Consider the following 22,760-nt stretch of genomic DNA (forward strand, 5'->3'; position numbering starts at 1 on the left):
GGAAGAAGAAGAGAAGGAGGGAGATGTTTTCTGCCTCTTTTGGAAGGTCTGGATAAACGAACTTGCAAGTTCCTGGAACTGCAAAAATTTCTGTCCAGTGGCAGCTGATGGCCAAAATCTGAGCAGCAAAGGGCGTGGAAGCGGAGAGAACCAGACAGGCAGAGACAGAAAGACAGACAGGCAGACAGACACAGCGACACAGATGAATGCCAGTCCCAACTGAGGTTCAGGCTAGATGTATGTCGTCCTTCCACCGATCCTTGCTCCCATTCCGGGGGGGTGTGTGTATAGGACTGTGCTGTAGGGGCCGACTGCTCCTGTCCTTGTGCAGGCGAAACACCCCAGGGCATTCTGCCTGAATAAGGACTGCAGGGTTTCAGCCACTTTCAGGTTCTCTGCCTTCAGACACATTGGTTGAGGGTGAAAATGAACTTGTGAGGTTTAGTGTGGCTGGAGACAAAGGAGAGAAAAGCAAGAGGAAAAAGGAAGAAAGGGGGGGTGGGTTAAAAGGGAGAAGTGCAGGAGAAGGTGAGAAGGAGGCTTGAGTATAGGCTGTCAGGTATTCCAAAGAATGAGAGCATGAGCCCATGACAAATCATATGAAGCCTCTTGACACCAAAACCAAGACGACTATAAGGAAAGGCCTCATGTGCCTGGTTTAAGCCTGAACTTCCTGACTTCAGAAATAAGAAAGGCTAAAGGAGGAATCACTGAACAGGCCTCCAAATATTCTTGGGAGCTCAATGCTTTGGTATCTCCCTGACCTTACTGCATCAATGCTCAGGAATCAACTGAGCTGCAACCCTCTGCTGATTTCCTATCTGAGTTTGGAAACATTTTCAGAAGTGCAAGATCAAAAAGTACTCAGCTTTTCTGAATATCTGATAAGCAAACACCAAACCACCACCCTGCAGGCCTACGCACATCAAACCACAGGCCCAGCCACAACATTTTCTAGAAGTAATGCAGAAAGATGGGTTTTGGGTTTCTCTAACCTTCTTCATAGGGTTGCTACTTCTTGAAGTACACATGCCCTATGTCTCCCCAATGTCACCATAGATCAGATCACACAGAACACTTCCTTTTTCTCTCTTCCTGTCTCTTCTACCAAAAAAACCACCTTTTCCATCAGCCCTCAAACCAGTCACAATGCTCACTCTTAGGAAAATCTGTACTGCTACAACAGGAAGGCAACTTATGTGGGGAAATACTCCATTATTTCACAACAGTGTTCAATTCTCTATCCCTGACAGTTATTTTCTTGTATCCATGCACACCCCCCTGGCTCATCACATCCCCTGACAATATTGCATACCTTTGATGGGTTCCTCCTCTGTACCTCCTGCAGTGTTCACAGGCACACTCAGACACACAACTACTGTCACTGAGTAGAACAGGCAGGATGGATACCAGTCCAGATATTTTTGATCAGTCACCCTCATGCACTCCCAGACACGACTGACACACACAGAGGTACCTGCACATGCAGACATGCTCAGAGGCAGCAGAAAAACCTGTCAGGGACAGGCTCACAGGTCAGTCCTCCCTCCCTGACACCCTTTCAAGACAGACAGAAACAAACACGACACTCCCACTATCACTGGTACGTATGCTGGTGCTCTGGAGACACACATGCTGCCACCCAAACACGCCTCTGTAACTCTCACACCCTCATGCTGTGAACTTCCCATTGCAGCTGGACAGGCCAGTGTCTCAGCTGGCCACAGGGTCCCATCCAGCTCAATGGGCACTGCTGTGAGCATCATCTGGGTGGCAAATGCAGCCCCAGCGCATCTTTGGTCTGACACCAGCAGGGTAAAGAATGAAGAAAAAAGACCCCATGGACAGGAGATATGTTGGCTTTTCTCTCTGACTGAGAGGAAGGATGTTACATTAACAGCTTTCCCAGTGACTCAGGGTCTGGCTGTTTTTCTTTCATCACTTTTGGCACCACAGCACAGAACACAAATTGAGCTTGATTTCCCCCTTTGATACAACACAACAAATAGTAATGAGCAACCTTCTTTGCCTGGAGGAGGGGACAGCAGGCTGTCAGTCAGCTTCACAGTACTCAACTCCAGGCTGTGCCTGCTGATGTGGAAAGGAAGAAAATGCAAGCCTGTGCCTGTGGCTACTTCTGGGAAGATATATTTGGCATTTGCTGGCTTTTATTCAATTCCTATAACATTGTCTTTCCCATTATTATTGTGATAGTAGTATTTTTTCCACCTTAAGGTTTTCTTCTAAAGAACTAAAGGTGTTTTGTAAACACTACTGGCAATGCTTTCTTCATGTAGGAGAAAATCACAATCTCCAATTTACTGATGGGGAAACTGAGGCATTGGGATCTATTAAAAATCTAAGGGATACAACCCGCAGACCCCATGTACTACATCATCTTTCACCCTATTGCCCAAAAGTTGTGCTTGGTCTTAGCATGTAGAGAGAGTTGACACATGTTAGATGTAGTCACTCCCCCCAGAAAGTCCTCTACTCCCTCTTTAGTTATTTAATGAGTGGCTTAAGAGTGGCCAGAGTTGAATCATTGAATATTTTCAGAATATTATGAAAAAATGTTCATTTTGTGACTAGGAAGCTAGCTATGTAACAACCAGGTGGTGGCTCTTTGGACAGAGGCACTCCTTAATTTTTCAATGGACTTCTGCAACGAAAAAAACCAGATTCTGGCCTTCGATGACATCAACTTTATTTTAGGCAGAGAATGAAAAAGAGAGGGGGCTTTGTCGAGGGTAATTAAACACTTAAGAAGCAAGGTTCTGAAAAAGCATCTCGAAAGTAAGGCAATTTAGAAGTGAATTTTGACAGAAATTGTGCCACTCTGAGTTAGTTTTCAAACCCACCAGATTTTAACCTACCCTGTGACCCTTTCACTTACTCAGTGGTGTGAAATACATTTCCCTGTCTGTGAAGCTGGCTGGGGGGACCTGTGAGATGTTCCCAAGTTGCAGAAAGCAAGTGGGCCTAGAGTGATGCAACTGGACTTATTGATTGACATACCTCCATGCCATGGAGGTGTTCGAAGTGGGATCTTCCTAAGGACTCAGAAATTCTGAAGGCAGCCTGGGGGCCTACCTCATGAGTACATGCCTTCTCACTGTTTTTGAGTGCATGGCCATGCTAACAAAAATATGCTGAGCTTGACATGCAAGTGTGCACTCAACTTTAGGCATGCAGCTGAACATGCCTGCATACAGGAAACTCTCAGGTATAAGCACCAACCCAAAAGCAGATCAAACTTGCACAGTTAGATAGCCACATGGGCTCAGAAAACATGTTCATAGACTCAGTTATGTACACAGCAACCCACATATCTCTATCAACAACCATTCACAACACAAGTACGTATGAAATATGCAGGCTTACATACACACTCTCTTTTCCCCTCCCACAGATTCATGTCTGTACACTCTCCCACGGATTTGCAGCTGATACACAAATATCCACATTCAAAAACATATAATACAACCAATTGATTACACACACAGAGACCCACCCATGCACACTCACATATATCTTAATGGAGGTTTTGGTCTGGGAAATTCCTTTTCAAGAAACAAAAATAGTTGTCAAGAGGAAAAAAAAAAACAAACCAGAGCACGGGGAACTGCAGAAAGAAATGCAAGCGCATACCCACACGCTTGCAGTGGACCTTGTCAGTACCACCAGAACCAACACCTACTGCAGCTCAGCACCTGCTGGGTATGCTTGCCCTGAGTGAAAACATCTGGTGAACCTCACAAAGATTTCAGGTTTACAGATCCATGGCCACATAACTCCAGGTGCCTCCATCTTCCCTAACTGCCCACAATCACAACTGTCCCTTAGCTACACGAGCAGCACCTTCCAAGACCCTACCACAAATGCTCTTCAGCTTCTGAGAAACTGGGCAGAAACAGCTTACCTGCACCTGACCAGGCTAAAAATATCCAAATAATGGTTTTAGGGTGTTGGGTTTTTTTTTTTTTTTTTTTTGTTTTTGTTTTGTTTTGTTTTGTTTTGTTTTGTTTTGTTTGTTTGTTTGTTTTTTTGTTGTTTTTTTTTTCTTTTTCTTTTTTTCAGACTCCAGGAACACGACAAGACAGTGTACGGAAACACAAGGCAGGGTTTGCTCAAACCCACAAACGGCAAGAAAGCAACAGGCTCCTGAGTAGAAGGGGTGAATTGGATCTGATAAACTGCCTCACACTGCTTGGGAAGGTGACAACTGTCCATTCAAGATGGGCTGCTACTTCCAAAGCCCATCTGCTACAGATGTAACATCTCGAGTGCTGCTAGCAGGAAGGGAATCCAACAGGACAAACCAACATAAAAACATTCTCTTATTCAACGTGTTGTAAGTGCAAAGGGATTTCAAAACATTTCAGAACAAACTTCATCCATAGCTGCTGCTCAATTATCAGTGCATCAAAAGATTGTGCAAGTTCTTAGTAACAAACATTAGAAACTAGTAGCAAAGGACTTGCCTAGATAAAAAGAGAAAATTTAAACATGCCAGGTAACAAAAAAACATGTGCAAAAATCTGTAAAAACTGTATAGAAGGAACGGATTCTTTAGAGGAAACAGAGGGACCATCATGAAATGCTGTTCATAACCCTAACCAAAGAGTCAGGGCCACTCCTGCTGCCTCCTCAACTAAGACAGGTGATGGCTGTTTGGACAAAGGCACAACCTCAATTTTCATACACTTCTGCAACCAAAAACTGGATTCTGTGCCTTGGCTGACATGAAATTGAATTTAGACAGGGAATGGAAAAGAGAGGAAGCCTTATTAGTCGCAATTAAACACATCAGTATGGATAGCCCTGGAGACTGAAGACCTGAACACAACACAATTAGCAGCAGCGAGACCTTCTCAACAACATGCTGAGAGTGGGCATGATTTATCTTGCTTAAATTTAGTGTCTGAGAGCTGGGTGTCTAGACAAACCTAACAAACCTAGACACTCTCCAGTCACAGGATGGGCACCTCCAAAGAGAAATTAATTTCCCCTGTCTCCCTGTCACTCTTATGTACAGAAATGTATCAGCTGGCCTGGGTAGCTGTGCATTTCTCTCCACTGACTCTTAAGAGGAAACCTGGGTGACTATCTGTCGTCCTTGCAGATGACTAAAGTTTAGTGAAATATATATCAAAGTGACTTAAACCATGAAGGAAAAAGTTCTTTAATTAATAGAAAATTGCTGTGAATTTCTTCAAATGAATCCATCATATTTTCCCATCAGTACATGGCTTCTGACTGTGACAAGTGTTCATTTATTTATCAAAACCAAGGATTTCCCTCCTTTCTGCTTGGAAGACTTGTGTATGGATTCAAATACAGTCAGGAAAGTATTGTTGATGTTTACAATAATGCATCTCCAGTTAACTGTGCTTATTTCTTCAATTACCAGCTCAGCCTCTATAGATGAAAACTGAACTTTTCCCCAGTCCAAAGCCTATTACCAGGTTTCCCATTTAGTTTTCTTATGACAAGTGTGGCATAAAAAAGCACTTCATTTCATTCTTTAAAATTAACAACTTCAGCCTGCTCACCTTTTTAACTTCACTCTACAAAGTCAGCCCAGTCCTAATATGTCTCTAATAGAAGAGCAACCAAAATTTTTTACAACATTCTGGGGAAAACGTTGCAAACAAGATTTTTTTGTCCAGAAAGTAGGACATTTAAGAGATATAAAATAAAAGTTTATTTTCAGTTGAAATTATTTTCCATTCTCTCAAAGGATAAAGAAAATAGACTTGTGTCAAATAAAATATTTCTTCTAAATCAAAATATTAAAACTTTGATAAATGTCTCAGTTTCAGAATGTAAAAAAATGAAGTTGGACAGAAATTATACTAGAACCATGATATGAAAACATTCTTTTTGGAAAGTTCAAAGTAAGACATTTTGATTTTTGTAAAATGTTGCCTACATTTTTCCACAAATACGCCACTGAGTGAAAACTATTCTGTCATTTTCTGCTTTTTGTGGATTGTGTCTACAGTACTCAACAATTCCAAGCTGGAATGTTTATTCAACAGCTACACTGTTTTATAAATTTGTGATTGATTTGCTCATTGTTAACATATTTACTGCAACTTCCTTTCAATCTTTTATTGCCCTTACCTCAATAAACTGGATTCTGCACGGCAATTTCTGTCAGTACTCAGAAACTCAGTGGGTTCTTTGTTGTCTTTCTTTTGAGAATCTGTGTGCTTCCTACCTGTCCTTTGTCTATTTATCTGGAAATTCTATATCCATTCACCTCCAAAAAGAGAGAGAAAAGTGTGCCTGATGTGATTTATTCCTTGAACACCAGCTGCTCATTTCAGTCTCCACGGCTCATTCAGTCCTTCACCTGTCTGCTGAGATGGGCACCAGAGGGGCCAATCAGTGTCATTTATTCTGGTGGAATTTATGAGTTGGAGCAAACTGGGTTACAAACCCAAAAAACTAGGCTTTTTTCTTCTTTGAACTTTCTGTTTTTATTTTATCTACCTTTTTTTTTTAGTGTAGAAACTGAATATTAGGAGTAGGTTGCTCTAAACAGAGACAATTTGATCTTTATTTCTTGTGTAAGAAGCCTGGGTGAGAATTCCTGGTTTGGGATTCCTGGTTTGGTTCCCGCAGTTCCACCTCGAAAGAACTGACCTTTAGATCTCTGTGGGGTGGAGTATTGAACTGCCATGGGAAGAAAAGCATGACACTCGGTAGACCAAAGTGCTGGCCTGGGGCTATACTAGCAGCTTCCCATGGCACAAATAGCTTTTTCACTTACACTCCACATTTCCCATCACTTTTCCTGCTATACAGTTTAATTCATGCCAGGAGGATTATGAAGGGAAGAAAATGATGCAACAGTCAAAAGGTCCTTTAAGTCGTTCCAAAAATTAAATCAGAATGAAAAGAAAACAAAAACAAAAGAAAGAAAGAAAAAAAAGGAAAAAAAAAAAAAAGAAAGAAAAAATAGAGCTTAAAAATTAAACAAAAAGCTCTGAAAAGAAACTCAAAGGAAAGGAGGAAGGGTGAGGAAAAAAACCAGACCCGGGAAAGGCAAATGAATGTTAGAGCAGGCACGATCATGGACAGACGCCAGCTACTTACGTTCACCTCGGTGATTGCTATATCAACAATGCTACCCACAACAATCAAGGCGTCAAATGTATTCCATGCATCACAGAAATAGTGCTGCATGTGGCAGAGAAGCCAAGAAGAGAAAGAGAGAGAGGAAGAGAAGAAAATGAGAGAGAGAGAGGAAGGAGAGAGAGAGGGAAAGGGAGAAAAGAGGGAAAAAAAGCAAAAAATAAAATAAAATAAAAAAAACAAACCGAAACAAAACAAAATCATGAAAGAGGGAGAGAAGAGGAAAAAAAATAAGAAAATAAGAGGTTACGTGGACATATTAAATAGTCTCTTACCACTCTACAATATTGGTTGCTCAAACCTCTGTAATGTTTCACATGATGGAGGGTATCAACAAAAGCCTGGTTAGTCAGAAAGTTACACTCAAGCATGTCTACCTTTTGGAGGGAAAAAAGCACACACACCCCAAACTCTGTGCACTTTCACCAGTCACAGCCTTGGGGCAAGCTATGACGAGTGAAAAAGAAGGAGGCATTTCCCCCCCTCCTTTTTTTGTTTCCCTGGGAGAAGGAGAAGGACGACGGCAAGTTCAATAAAAGCATGACTAGAGGGAAAAAAACAGAAAAAAAAAAAAAAAAGAAGAAAAAAAAAAAGAGAGAAAGAAAGAGAGAAAGAGAGAGGAACAGCAGAGGAGGAGGAGGAGGTGGTGGTATCCTGGGGAGGGTAGAGTAATACTCACATTAGTTTCACTGAGAATGACGTCTATAATGCTGCCAATTACGATGAGGAAGTCAAAAACATTCCAAGGATCACTAAAGTAACCCTACATAAGGAAGGGGCAGGCAGGATGGGGATTAAAAAGGAATGTTAGACAGACAAAAACAGTTCAAAATTACCATTAGAATTACTGCCCTGATACTTCAAGGAGTTTTTCTACTCGTTGCAACTTTAGCTGTAGCCCAGTCCTGGGATCCCTGACTTGTGTGAGCATCCCTCTATCCGGCTAATTCAATCCCAGGGCAGCCACCCTTCCCCTCCAGCTCTGAGATGAGGGGTGAAGGGAAGTAGCATCGAGTGCTTTGAGCATGGCTGCTCGGAGCAGGGTTTATAGGACCAGCTTCTCCACATATCTCCACTTACTGCACAGCACCCTTCCACATTTGGCTTAGGTTTGGCTGGGGACAGAGTACAGAACAGAGTACGGTTCCCTCAAAAAATGACTCCCCTTCTGCTAGTGTGAATCCAGTCCATATTCCAGATGTAATGCTCTGTGCTGGCAGTGGGAATGGCCAGTTGCTGGGTCATGATGTAGCAGAGGGCACAGTTGAGCTGAGGATGTGCTATATCTTTATGCAGCCATAATGAGTAATGCAGCAGTGATTAGTCTAACAGTTTCTATTACTTTAGCTTCCATCTTAAAATGTCAGAACAGTTCTGTTACTTAGAAAGCAAGTCTGACAAAAGGAAGGTCTGAACGTTGCATGTGCATCCTACTAGGAAGGGGTAATGAGAGCAAATCTGGCTTTAGCATGAGATCTGTTGCTCACTCATGCTGAAAATAGTGCCACAACATCAGCTGTCTAGGACAGGCTATGGCAGACCCACTAGCATGTGCTAAACTCATACCTTCCTTTTGCTATTCAGAATTACTTCAGGTGCTATCTCAAGCATCTCATTGTCCTAAGTAGGGCTCAGGAGATGCTAATCAGCACTGCTTGCTGTCCCCATCCTGCATAGTTTTTGGCTGGATGGGCCATAAGGATACAGGACCCTTTTAGAAAAGGTCCTGTTCAGCCCAGGCAGTGAGCTGCTGTATTTAAACTTCCTGTGCAAGTTAATGTCATGTTATGAAAACTCTTGGCTCACTGAACACCCGTGCCTACCTCTCCCCTTATTCTGCAGTCCTAAAAGGAGGCAAACATACATAATCTTCCATACTCTGTGTTCAGTTTTGTGAGCATGGGCTCATCTGACCTCCCTGTTTCCCAGCTGCAGTATGTCTCTGTGAGACTGAACCCAAGCTGCACTGCAATTCTATTCTTAGCCAGAGAGTCAGGTCATGGGTAAAATGTGAGTCTGTGTTCCCAGGCAACATTGCAAAAAACAAAAAAGAGAAGAAAAAACAATTTAAAAAATATCCCAGCACTGGCATTGCACAAGCTGGATTTGGGAACCTGAAATTACTGTGGGTTCAGCCATCACGTGAAACAGGCATTGGCTAAAAGTGTCTTTTAAAATGCTGAAATGCTGCCTCCAGAATGTCTTAAGATTCACAGTTATAAACTGTGTTCTCTTTGGGGCAGGAAAAAAAAAAAAAAAAAAAAAAAAAAAAAAAAAAAAAAAAGGAGCAGGGTTCTACACCAGTGAAGAGAGCTGGCAGAGTAGACTTTGACATCTCATCTTTAAAATCAGAAAAGAACCACTTCCTAATTCTGCTGCCTGAAATAGGCAACTCTTAGCAGACCTACACTGGGCAGAGCAATCGTCTCATAGCTACACATTACTATACAATTAGCTACAACAGGGAGGAAGGAAACAGGAGCAAAAGCAAATTTAGAGAATATTATTATTCAGCGTCCAGCCTAGAAAATACACAACAAATATTAGAATGAATTCAGCAGTGATGTCCAGCATCGTTAGCGACCAGATGGACCTGGAATAAAACTGTAATTAGACTTCACCAAGAGGAAGGAGAGGGAGAGAACAGCAGATTAAATTGTAAAGGCAAATGCATTTTGAATAAATAAAGGACAGACACAGATCATACAGAGTTGCAAAAAGTGCCTCTGCAGCCTGATGCGACCTTGGCAGAGAGTACACTTGCAGGATCAAAGAGAATAGAGTAGAAGGCAATGGACCCAATCCTCCTGCCCCTGTTCATGTGTGCAGTCCTGCTGAAGGCGACAGAACTGCTCACATGCCAAATGAATACGTGCATTCAATATAGCATAGCTATCTTCCACTCCCTTCTCAAATTGCATAGTTTTGGGACTTGTAAGGATTTCAGCAGGAACCCAAACAACTCCAAAAAACCAGTTTGCTTTTGAGCAGCTGCAAGAGTTAAAATCCAAAACACATTGTTCAGGTTTTGCCCACGAAAATGATGACCATTTATTTTTAAATCTGTGATGATGGTGGTTATGTTTACTATGACTGGCATCATACTGCAAGGAATGTTTTTGGTGTAAACAAATTCACAATTTCACAATTTCTTTTTACTGAGCGACTCCAGGCATAGATCCCATTGCTGCTAGTAAAACCAGGTGACAAGCAGCATCAAATCCTGTCCTCAGATGACCACTGAAGTCAGTTCAAAATTACTCCCAGATGCAATAGTGTACCTTCTGTCGTATCAACGACACTACACTGACACAGTTGGCACATCTCAGGAGAGACTCAGGCCTGGAAAGAAAAGATCCCTTTTTCATTGCTATCATAAATAGCTGCTTTGGACCTTTGTGACACCACAGCATATCTGAAGTTACTCTGCTGACTTCTGTGAAGTTGCTCCAAATTTACATTGTGAGCTCTTTCTCCTGGAATGCTTTTGCTGAGTCTCATCAACAAACTCCTTGCTTGAAAGTCGTAGGCTGTTTTGTTCTGGGACTGCAGAAAGCATTACTGTGGTGTGTTATTAGGTGGCTGTAAGACAGACTCAGAGAACTCTCCCTTCTGTGCCTCTTAGATGAGTGATAGAGAGGCACCATGGATATGAATGCAGTTTTACTCAACCCCACATCCAATATGTCAGTGTTGTATTAAAGAAATGTGCGAGTTTAAAAACCTTCCTTTCCTCCTCACCTGCTCCCTCTGTATTTCAAACAGAAGGGTGAAAAACAGGAAGATATTGACAGTAAGAGAGCTCAAAGAAAGCAGAACATAGATGCTTCATTTGTGTGCAAGGTAATGGAATTGTTCCTTAAAAAGCCACACTCCTTTGCGTCATTTATCTGTGAACATCCATGTGGTTACTTCGTTTTGGATCAGACCTCATAATCAGGAGTTATATGTCAAGAGTGGACTACACGCCTTTGGGACTTGCCTCTTGCGACCTCAAAGTACCTCTTTAAGCGACATTCCTTACTGGAGTGTACCAGGGTCGCTAATGAAAGACAAGCTGAATGAAGGAAGAGCTTTCACTCTAATAAAGAGTATTTTCAAACTATTTTCCCACCAGAAAGTTCTGTATACTTTTCCCAAGGGGATGGAGGTCTGACTGGAAATGAATTGATGGCACTGTTTGTTTTTGCAGTACAGGAATTTAGAGTGTAATACCATATTTTACCCTTAAAGGGAGACGCTTGACCCTGATTTAGCTGTCTAATTACATGTCACATAAAGGTAGCCTCAGGGGCTACTGGGGAATGGTAGTCCCCATCCCTCTCTCTTGTGGGATGTCTTTGGAGATCCATGAAGCTTTTAGGAAAAAAGGAGGACAGAAAGAGATCAGGAGGATTGGACTGAATATTCAGGAAGCATGAAATAACCCCACCATTAGAGCCCATTTTTTCCTTTTTTTTTTTAAATTTCCCCAAAAATAGTAAAGAATACTATATCATTACATGATCAATAAGTTAATGAAAGGCTGAGCATAAATATGCAGTGGCTGACTGGAATGGAATCTCATTTGTGTGAAGGGAGCAGACATAGTGTTTCAGAATGAGTATGCCAATCGTTTTTAGGTTTCCTGGTTGCTGAAATTAGCTATCAAAGAAGCTGGGGTTTGTTTTGTTACTCATAGAGCCATTGAAACCTCTGAAGACCATTGCTATTACTTTTTGTGAATATGAGATCCAAATGCATTATCTAAGAGCCCTCATTAATAGTAGGGAAAATTGCCCACCAGAGTCTATCCGAAAGTCTAAGTTCAGGGTCACCTGGAGCCCATAATTAGAATGTGTGGTGGCCGGAGAGCTATTCAGCTACACTGAAACACAGAAATACTCAGGGGAATCGTGCTGCTGAGTGATGGCACCAGCTGGGTTTTGAGCATCCAGCCTGGTGGGAACTGCAGTGTCACTTGTGTGTCAATCGATGTGCAGTTATTTATCTGCTTAGCCCCAGGTTTTCGTTCCATCCCTTACAAGGTGGCTGGCAAAAATTAACAAACTCCTCTGGGGGAAAAGTCTCTCAAGATGAAGAGCACAGCAAGGGTCAAAGCTGTTCAATGGGTGGGATCTGAATGTGGGTCAGATGTCCCCAGTGGAAGAAGATGCTGCAGTGTCATAGGAAAGAAGGGGAAGACATGCAAGCATGCATGCCTGTACCAATACAGAAATGAAGCATTTTAGAGAAAAAACTAAGACCTATAGGTAACTACACAGCCTAAAAAAAAAAAAAAAAACCACCCTAAAAAAACCCCCCAAATAAAGTCAGCTACAGGAGAACCTTCCTACCACTTAACTGAAATAAACCTGCATGTTCAAACTACAAAAAGAAACATCGGTCTTAATCAGATGGAAAGAGTATAGAGTAGTCATAGAATGGGGTTGATACCCTCATATTTGGTGTGATTTCTTAGCAAAAAATTATAAAGAGCACCAAAAGGGACTTTGCAGGGGGATTTGCAAAGTGAGATGAACTGCTAGTTAGGTTGATGGTTGCTCAGCATGTGACTCCATTTCTGAAGATGCTGCAGACTATTTGAAACTCCAAGAGTCAGTTCTCAGACTTCACTAAAAGAGGCTTTCCCTGAAAGCATTGTTGCAAAAGGGACAGTTTCATTGGAAAATACTATTGAATCAAACTATGTTTACACAGTACTATGATTCTTGGCGTATTTTCTCACAGCAGATTTGAGTGATTTGAATGTATCCTGAACAATCTTACACAGCTACAATAGCTTGTGACACCAAATGGGGATTTATGTCAGATTCTGTTATACTAAGATACCATTTAGCCATAACAGCAATCAGGGAAATTAGCAGAACCTAATAGAGAAGGAATAAAGTGGAGGATGCAGCTGCTTGGAGCTCCTGACAGGCTGCAGGAAAACAGCATCTATTTGCATGCTATCTATCAGCTCTCACCCATTGACAGATTAATTCTGAGACAGAGACTCCCTGCAGTTCACCTACCAGTTTCTGCAATGAGTCACTGCTGCAGGGAATTGCAGCAGCTCTCCCCCAGGTCTCAGTCAAATTTTTCAACAGACAAGGAGTAAGGAAAGGAGCTTTTTAGCTTCCTAGACTGCTCCAGAGGTCTGGTCCAATCTAAAGAATCCTCGTGCCTCTCCCTGCTCATTCTGTAAGAGAATGAAACCAACTTGTAGAGCAACATCGGTGCTTAATAACTTTAATGTTTTCCTTTGTCCTCAGTCTATTTCATGCACTCACCCTCACAGTGGGGATGCTGGTGTCCCAGGGGCTCTGAGGGCCTGCCTGGATACACTGCACTCTGCTTGACAGGAACAAAGGAGCACTTAAATGGCTCTGCCATATGAAAAAAAAACCCCACAAATATTTATTTCTAAGTCTCCAGTATAAACCTGGGGTAGGTTGTGACTGGTTAAAATTTACTACCTTCCACTTATTTTTGAGTCTGTAGGTCCTAAAACCACTTACAGTTCTCACTTGTGCTTCTAGTGTAAAAATAATTCTGCCACAGGAAGCAATCAAAAAAAAAAAAACAACAAAAAAACCCAAACCAACCAACCACATGCTGCTTGAACCAAGCTCCCCAGGCCATCATTTAAAAAACATCTATGCAGGCTGAAACTAAATAATCGCTTGTGTCACAGCAGACCTATTTTATGCTCTCCACACCTGCTGATAGTTGACAAAGTTGGAGAGAAATGATTGGATTGGAAAAGTCTTAATTATGCCTGTCCTGTGAACTGGGAATTCCCCATTTCCAGAACTTGCAGCCCATTTAATTCGAACAGAATTGTATTTTCTAGATGGTCCCATGAGCTTCTCCATGCCTACCTACAGGGTAGTACAATTATTTTACATATTTCTGTTTTCCATTTACTGTAAAGTGGCCAGTAGTAGATAAACACTCAGCCACGTGGGAGGCTTGAAGTGCAGTGTTATGGTCCCAGGTCTGATGAAGAAAAAGCAATATGGAAACAGTTACTGTGAAAGCATCTTCAGAGCTGGCAAAGGATATATTTCAAGGCAGCATGATGAAAAGGCTTAAGGAAATTATAGCAGTAAAACATGCTGAAACTGGGTAATACAACCCTGATGGAATTTGGACCTGGGTTACTCTTAGCTGCCTCTGAAGAGAAGGTGAGTAATGTCTCAGAACAGTAATGCCTAAGGCCTCCTTGACATCAATATATGAAAATGGAGGCAGAGTAACAGAAAGCTCTCTTATAAATTCTGCTGTCCACCTAGAAAAATAAGACACAAATTCATGACTTTCCTACAGGTGTGTTGTAGCACGGTGACACCCTTTGAGGAGCTGGGCCCTTTCCTTCATGAACAGTGACTACATTGAGATCATTTAACATTTGTTGCTTTGCAGTCAGAAACCAGACTTGTTCTCAGCAAAGAGAAACAAAATCAACACCAGTCTTACTGAAACGACCGAAAAGTGAATGTGATGGCTTACTATATCTGAACAGATCCTTTATCACAAAATGCAGTCTGTGAGGATTTTGCTGTCAAATTCTGTTAGGAAGAAGCAGTAAATGCTCAAAGACTGCAAGGTCTACAAAAAGCAGGTCTTGATGGTGGCCAACAAATAACTCTTGAAGGCAATAAAACAAACCAGCAACATGAAACAGTCTTATAAAAAGAGCAAAAGGATGGGTTTGCTGTTTAAGATAGTCTGCTGAAGTTGGACTGACATCTCAGCCAAGGGGAGGATGACTAAAAATAAGTAACACTCAACCTTTAAGTGCAGAAGTGACACATCTTCCAGGGTGAAGAGCCACTTATTGCTGTGGGAAGACAAAATTGTGGCAAGTAACATGTGGAGAAGCATCCTGAATACAGGGCTGGACTTGGAATAGTTTGCCTGTCTCTCTATTCACCATTGGAAAAGGCTAAGGACTGCTCTGACATGTTTGATGACTGGAGAGTGAATGTTCACTGGAAGAAAGGCAAAATCTTCTACAAATAGGCCAGTAGGAATGAGCAATAGGTTTGAGTAGTTTATTATTTTGTAAGTTGTCTCCATTATCATAAAAGAATTTATTTTCTATAGATTAGAGTAGTTAATAAAATAATGTTTAGTTTCATTTAATCCACCAATCATAACTTTCCAAAAGGGGATGGTTACTCTCATTTTACATTTGGGGAAGCCAAAATGTAGAAAACTAAGGTTTTCAAGGTTCTAAAAAAGCCAGAAGCATGACAGGGAAGAGAAATAAACTCTTTGATCACAGCCATGTGATCATCTGTCAGTGCAAATGCCACTTCCTAACATGACGAGATATTCTTGACAGGGGCTGTATCAAGGTCTGTTATCTGGTATCATTCTTACATAAAGAGAAGATTCACATCTCTTAGAACTTTCAGGCCTTTAAAACAACCTCGTATGAAGTGACAGAGGGTTGGGAATTTTCTTCTGAGAGTAAGAGCAAGCCACTTTTCCCTGGAACTGTTCCCTTTACATGCTGTTGCTGACGCTGTTGATGCTGTTGTGAACGAGACCCCAGTTCACCATCCCACTGGGCTTTTAACACTGTGTGAATAATTTTTCATATTAAATAATTAAGTGTAATAGCTAATACACTACTTCCCACACTGCTGCATTGTGCAGTCATATAATTATTTTTGATCATTTATAATGACATTAAAACCCCCAAGTGCCAGACTGAAAATAAATCTGTCACAATGTTGCAGCAATATGCAAATTCTCCTGGTATGTTTGCTGTGAAGAAAATGGTCCCCTCTCATTGAGGTTTTTATACAGCTTCTTTAACAGTTGTTTTCTGCCTGCTAAATTCTCACTGATCCTTCAGAAAGCTGGAGAATTGCATAGCTCTGGCTGATCAGTGTTAGAAATTTCACACATTCTATATAGTAGTTAGAGGATCTACTTGTGAGAAGAAAGTCGCTGGCCTCATCCTGCAGGAAGAACATCCTGCATTAAAAAAAATAATGTAACAAGGGAAGCAGCAGATCAAACAGCCTTTTAGCCCCTCACCAATTGCTTCCACCATAACATGAAAGGAAAGAGGAAAGGTTTGTTCTGTATACACACTGCATTCTTGGCCTCTTCTTTGGGGGCCCCAACAGAGAAACCAACTGAGATCTGCTCTGCTCATGCCCTTCCTCAACATGTTTTCCACAATGAAACATGAAATAGACCAATGTAATTCATATAGGATGTTAACCACATTGCTCAGAAGGAAGACTGATTTTTTTCCTGACCCAGATTCAACCAGAAGTAGGAGCTAGGATATACTGCAAAACTCCATGTCTCATCATCTATTTAGTTTCTTCTGTTACATTCACCTACTAAGTGTTTTTCACACTGCATGACTTGTTTAGGTGGAGTCACGCCTATGCCATCTCAAAATATGAGCATATGCACAATAGAAAAGCTTTAGTCTGGCACTACTTTATTCTCCTTCAAAGTGTTGGGAATGGCCAGACTTTGCCTCCTACACATGCACAGGAACTGGTAAGGAACTCAGTGAAATCTGGAAGTATCAGAGAGGATTCCCTGTACTCTAATGTGACAGAGAAGGCAACTATTTGCTTGCTGATTCCTCACTTCTAGAAATTGTTGCTAAATCAAGCTCATCTTTAATGTTCTGTAGCAAATTTACTTTTTCTGTATTAACTGAAGGATTTATAGTTTGAGGCTCTACAGTTACATCAGGTATACTGTTTAACTTGATGAGCAAACACTCTAAAACACCAGGATGTAGTTCTTTCTTTCTACTCCTCAGTAGTTTTGTTTTAAGGCCTGGAATAATGCAAACAGCTGTTTTGGCCCATTACTGGTGGGGTGCACTTGCATGTTCTGTGAGAAATCTCAGCGCAGAGCTGCTGTGAGAATGTTGTGGCACAAGAGGCCCAGTTACTTTCCTAGCCTTTTTTTTTCTCTCCTTTCTCCTGGAACTACTGGCAGATAGAAACTGTCAAGCAAGCAGCATCCAGGAGCAAGTCTACTTGATGACCCTCTGTTCCAGCCTACTGTGAGGTATGAAGGATTGGGATGACATGATCATCTATGTTCTGAATAAATGTCCTAAGTATTTATTCACATCAAAGTCACCTCAACATGCTGCTCTGACACACAGAATTTCTAGTATTTACTTTTGTAGAAAGGGCTTAGAAAAGAGGCTCATTCTTCCTCCCAGACCTGTGGACATGAAAGACCATATGGTCAAATCTCCACATGACATGCATTGCTATATAATATGCATGAAACTCTTGGCAGACAGGTAATCATAGTAAAGAAAAAGCAGAAGAGTGATTAATGGGAGGTTAAGATTTTTTTCCCTTTTCTAGTGTATTTTCAAAACCCCTGAGCCTTTTTTATGCTCCTATATTTTATTGAAGTTCCCTGGCAGACATCCCAGGTCTCCATGTCCAAACACATCAGTATCTCAGCCACATACCCTCCCTCTGTACTGTCTCATCAGAATAATTTGCAATAAAGTTGGGTGCAATGTACATTCCTGGTTCTGTGGATTAATCTCAACCCTGGTCCAGAATGCATCAGTATGTTCCCTCAGAAGTTCTTTCCTTTTTCACATGATTTTTTTTCCTGGGTGAAGTTTGAATGTATTGAAAAGTCTTCTGAAAATTCCAAACCAGGACAAAACACTTGTTCCACCCAAAGGCAGGGTAGTGGTTAGATACTGCCCTTCCTATTACACAGGGTAAATGACTTCAGTCAGCAAATACTCCACGTCTAGATGCTGTCCCTCCAAAACAGAAAGGGTAATACTGAAGCTTAAAAGAAGAAACAATAAGATGACTACTTAGGTTAAGAACCTGCCAAAACCAGCAGAGAAAATCTGCAAAGTCTTTTGACAACCAGAATTGTTTGGCTAAACTCCATGAGAAGGAGGCAGCTGCCTGCACTTACACATTTAAACCACCTGACCTACTAATTTATACCATCATACTGCATCTCAGACCATGTGAATTTTACCTAAATATGATTCCTATGTCTCTGGGATGGGCCTGAAGTGTTTTTCAGTGCTGAGCAAAAGACCACTCAAGTGCTAACAGTTTTCCTGATGTTTTTGTATCGGTGCTGAATGTCTTTGCTTCCTCCATATAAGCTGGAGAGATAAAACACTGTGATGAATGATCCCAAGGCAGCATCCTAAGCTGTATGAGTATTTCTAAAGTTTCTGAGATGGAGAAGTATGAAAAGCATTAAATTTCCAAGATTAGCCAACCTGGTTTCTGTAGTGCAAGGGAATAGATTGGATATAAATTTCTGTTGGTTTTGAAAATGGTGTAGCCTCTATTCTGGGCAAGGAATGACAGATTATGGTTATGGTGAGAAAGAAGAATGCAAGTAGTATGAAGCAGTCAGTGTGATTTTAGGAGAGACTGCTCAAAGACCTGTTTATAGGCTTATAAATGTACGAGAAATTGAGTAGTAATATGGGAACAAAAACAGATGAGTCATTTTGCCAGTTGGAGAAGATGTATCAGTGCATCAAATGCATGATAAATTCTGACTGAGAGGAGCTTAAAGAGCAATAAGGAAGGACAAATACATCAGAGGAGAAAGAAACACTGAGGACAGGTAGATCCATCACTGAATGGAGACTAAGAAATAACCCTGGGCAACACTCATGACTTCTAGTACTCACAGGGTCATTGCTCTTCCTGGGGTCATGTGGGATTCTAGGCTTTGTGCTGAATGTGAAACTTGTCTGGAAGCCTGAACTCTGCTGCATGAAAATGACATTGAAGAATAGCAAGAATTAACAGTAATGTAGCAGTGATAAATAAGGGACTGAACTAACTATCTGAGGCAGGACAGATGGCGTTGTTACAGGCTGCTTTACAAGTATCATCTATAAACACCCAGGGAAGAAAGGTGCTGACAGTGTCTGGTAAATAGAATAGACTTGTGATCTGTAGTCTTTCTGATAGTCACAATTCCACAGAGGAAATCTCCAAGATTCCCTTTCCCCATAGAGCCCTGGATTTGACAAAATATATTAACATGTGTCATGCTTTATGCATGGGAGTTGTTCCACTGGTACATCTTCCCTAGTCTGAGATTTGAGGAACAGCAGCAGAAAATTTACAGTGCTCAGATTACTAGTCCTGCTGTAGGTAATAAGGGGATAGATGAAATGTTGTCTGAAAAAAAAAAGTAGATGTGATTCATTAGTAAAAGAGCCATTCTAGGAAGCTAGAAAAATCTGAAATTTCTGGAGCCATATTCATCCTGATATTTGCACATGCATGGATAGATGGCACAGCTTCATATGAATAGGAATTCTAACTTGTTGTCATTCAGTTGAAAAGATAAAGTTTTGTAGAGCAGCTGGTTCTTCATGGACTGATGATTGTGGGGATTTCTTAAGAAGCTAAGGGCTGTGATCAACTCAGACAGCACAGCACCTCTCATTCCCTTTAGCAGTTTTCTCTGGAAAAAGCATGAAGAAGCAGCAGCTTGCTCTATATAGAAACCGGACAACAGCTGGCCAGACTGGCCATAGAATTTATGAAGTTAGAATAACAAAGTGGCAAAAGGCTTTGGCTCAACAGTATTACTTTTAGACTGTCTGTCTCCTTTGAAGTAACCAGTCTTGGATCAGATTATAAGTGTCAGCCAAGACAAACACTCAGGTTCATTTGAGAGTTTCGCTTCAGAGCAGCACATTAATGCTCTGTAAGGAGATGCAGGGCATGTAGTGGATATTTTCTTTATTAGCAGACCTAATCATCCCAAATCTCTCTTGCTCATTGTTAGCACATCCTCCTGTCAAGACTTCATCAGACATGGATGAGCAGTCTTACATACTGCTTATATTTATCATGCAAAAAAACCCCCTGGAAGAACTCTTTATCTCTTTCAGCAAATGTGCCTGACAGAAACAGGGGGGCTCTCAGAGGCTGCCCCTGACCCTGCCTGGTGTGCCCACTCTGTACCAGCAGCAGCTGCTCCAGCATCTCACCTCTCTGTAGACTCCTTGGAGACTAAACAAACCAAGACTCTGTTCACAGATGGCTAATAAAAAGAATAGGTATCAGAGGGACTTTCTGACTAGAGGAAGCAATTTCAACAGTAACAGCATGTTTGGTTAGGAAAGCACTTGCATTTCTACCCCCTTCACATACTTTTTTGTAAGTGTTAGGAGATGAGCCCTGACTCAGATTTGGATCCTTATTGCTACAGTCAGCTTCTCAATGAGTAAATCTGTGCTCTTACCACAAGAACTGATTGCACAGTTGGTTTATCCATGCTGATATTTTGCAGTCAGGCTTAGATGTGATCCCACTTAAAGTCTGTGCAACTGACCCACCTTTTTTTCCCACCTTTGGCAGTAAGAGGGACATGTCTCTTCACAGACTGGGAGTGAAGAAATAAAAACTGGATGCAGTAAAAAATCCACCCTTTTTGTTGTCACGCATGTAATGCATGGGTAGCACTGTAATGCATTGCAATACTCTCTACAGTAGTGATTTCCACACGGCTGCCTGCAGCTGGAACTCTGCATATTAAGGCTTCCCCCAAAGCTGTGCTTCAAGGGCACTTCCCTGTGGTGACTTCTATAAGAAGCTAGGGCGATAGCAGCTCTGAGTACCTCAGAGATCTGTCCCAGTTCCCTTAGCAAGCCTCTCTGGTAGAAGTTCAAATAAACAGTAGCTTGTTCTGTCTTGCACAGATGGAGAAAACTGCAATCTTCTGTTGCTGCTGCAGACCGCTCATTCCAAGGTGCCTTTAGGAAGCAAGGCAGAGCTCCGTGGTGGCTCCTTCAGAGTTAAATTCAGTCACTGTGCTGCTTGGGGCAGCTGAAGGTTAGCTGCAGAATTCACTGCACCGCAAATTTGGAGAAAATGGACTGAGTTTTGCCAGCTTCAGTTCTGCTCTGCCACATTCTTCTGAGACTTGTTCCAAAGCCAAGGACACAACGCCTTCAGCTACCCAGGTTTCCTGATTTCTTGTTGTCAGTCATAAAGCTTACAGCTCCCTCATTTTAGGCTACTCTTCAGATAGGAAAGAGCAGTATTTGGGCCCAAATTCAATATGAGATAAAACAGCTTAAACAAATGCTGATTTGTATTTTATCGCTCTGGAAATGGCAGCCAAATCTGTCTTCACAGAGATCTCACGAGCATTTAAGCTTGCCATTTCACATCTGGGAAACACTAATATAACCTAGCATCTCATTGATTTGTCTGAGTACCTTGACTGGTTAGAGGGGTGAGGATGGTGGCTGTGTTGTAGTGATTTTCACATGGGTGACAATAAAACTTTTCTGGACATTTTCAGCTGGTGTTCCTGGGGACAACCTCCATCTGAAATGTGCAATTTGCATTGCATGATCAGGGGACATGAGATCTGGCCAGACAGAGAGCTGATGTAACAGCTTTCTCTATGCTGGAGAGAGTCCCACATCAGAAGCTATTCCAGGCAAATTCAGCTTCAACCCCAATGTGCAACTTTAGGAGGAGCAGGTTGTGCTCCCACGTGTTGGTCCATACCATTCCAAAGAGTAATCTGAGAGAGGAGGTTTCCTTCTTTGAAGACCAGGTTGAGTCTATAAAGAGCAAGGAATGAAGGCCAGATCCTTGTACTGAGCAGACAATGGCAAGTTATGCAAGGAATTTTGATGTTTCCAAACTTGAGTCACTGGCTGGTACTCAACATAATACAGCGTGAAGATGCTGCTGGAAGCAAGTTTTTTTTTGCTTTGCTTTAGTTGTTGTTTTCACATGTTTGTTCCTGGTTTTCTTCCCTGTATGTCCTGTGGTTCCATTTTTAAGAACATTGCTTATGCTCCTGAAGGTATTAGACTAAAATAGCAGTTTTAAAGTTCATACTATTTTTGGCATACCGGCCAGACCAGGACTTGAAACAGATTTATTCTTTTTGCTCGCTGTTCTTTCAGGATGGGCAGGACCATCCTTGAGGTCTGATCCTTAATTGAGAAGACTTTATTAATACTCTGCTCTTCTAGTCACAATGAAATCTTCTTTTACTATAGTGTAGTAGCTGGAGATTTACTTTGTTAATTACAGAATCATTGAAGACTGGTCCAAGGGAGACCTCATGAGATGGTCTACACTATTCCCCTGTCCAAAGGCAGATCACACATTCCTAAACTGTTCCTAATGGAAGTTTCCACTAACTTTGTCTTGAAATGTCAATTTATGGAGATTCTACAAGCTCTTTAGGCAATCTGTTTCAATGTTTTCTACCCAGAGGATAAAAGTTTACCTTCAGTTGATTTTGTTTAATGCTTTGTTGCACAGCAAAACTTGAAATTGAACACAGAACAGAAAAATAAGACTTAGGAAGAAGAAAGGACCCCCAGTATCATCAAGTCCAGTTCATTACTGCTGGAGGCAACCATGTCAGCTAAGGCTTTCTCTGAGAGCTTAATATTTGAACTGATATAACTTTTCCCCTACATGCTCAAAACAACTTCTGAGAACATCATCTGTCTCAAAGTTAACAATCTCCTGTAAAGCAGAACCATAAAATCAGAAGAACATTGCAAAGCCTGTGAGATACATTTCTTGGCATAATATGTGCAGATAATATGCCAGAAGACTTACTTGCTA

The 22,760-nt window shown here is 41.5% G+C and overlaps 1 protein-coding gene across 29 annotated transcripts in view; it reads right to left on the minus strand.

Annotated features, from left to right (window-relative positions):
- Positions 1-22,760, minus strand: part of CACNA1C (calcium voltage-gated channel subunit alpha1 C) — a 475,146-nt gene that overhangs the window by 50,006 nt on the left and 402,380 nt on the right. For 16 of the 29 annotated variants that reach the window (XM_071767851.1, XM_071767801.1, XM_071767836.1 and 13 more), the window contains one exon: positions 7,108-7,191. In XM_071767851.1, the coding sequence (XP_071623952.1) occupies positions 7,108-7,191 (84 nt within the window). Of the gene's footprint in view, positions 1-7,107; positions 7,192-7,825; positions 7,910-22,760 lie in introns of all 29 variants that reach the window. The other 13 variants (XM_071767749.1, XM_071767725.1, XM_071767690.1 and 10 more) reach the window with 1 other exon arrangement.

Source organism: Heliangelus exortis, chromosome 1 (genome assembly GCF_036169615.1).
Source record: "Heliangelus exortis chromosome 1, bHelExo1.hap1, whole genome shotgun sequence".
Taxonomy (NCBI): domain Eukaryota; kingdom Metazoa; phylum Chordata; class Aves; order Apodiformes; family Trochilidae; genus Heliangelus; species Heliangelus exortis.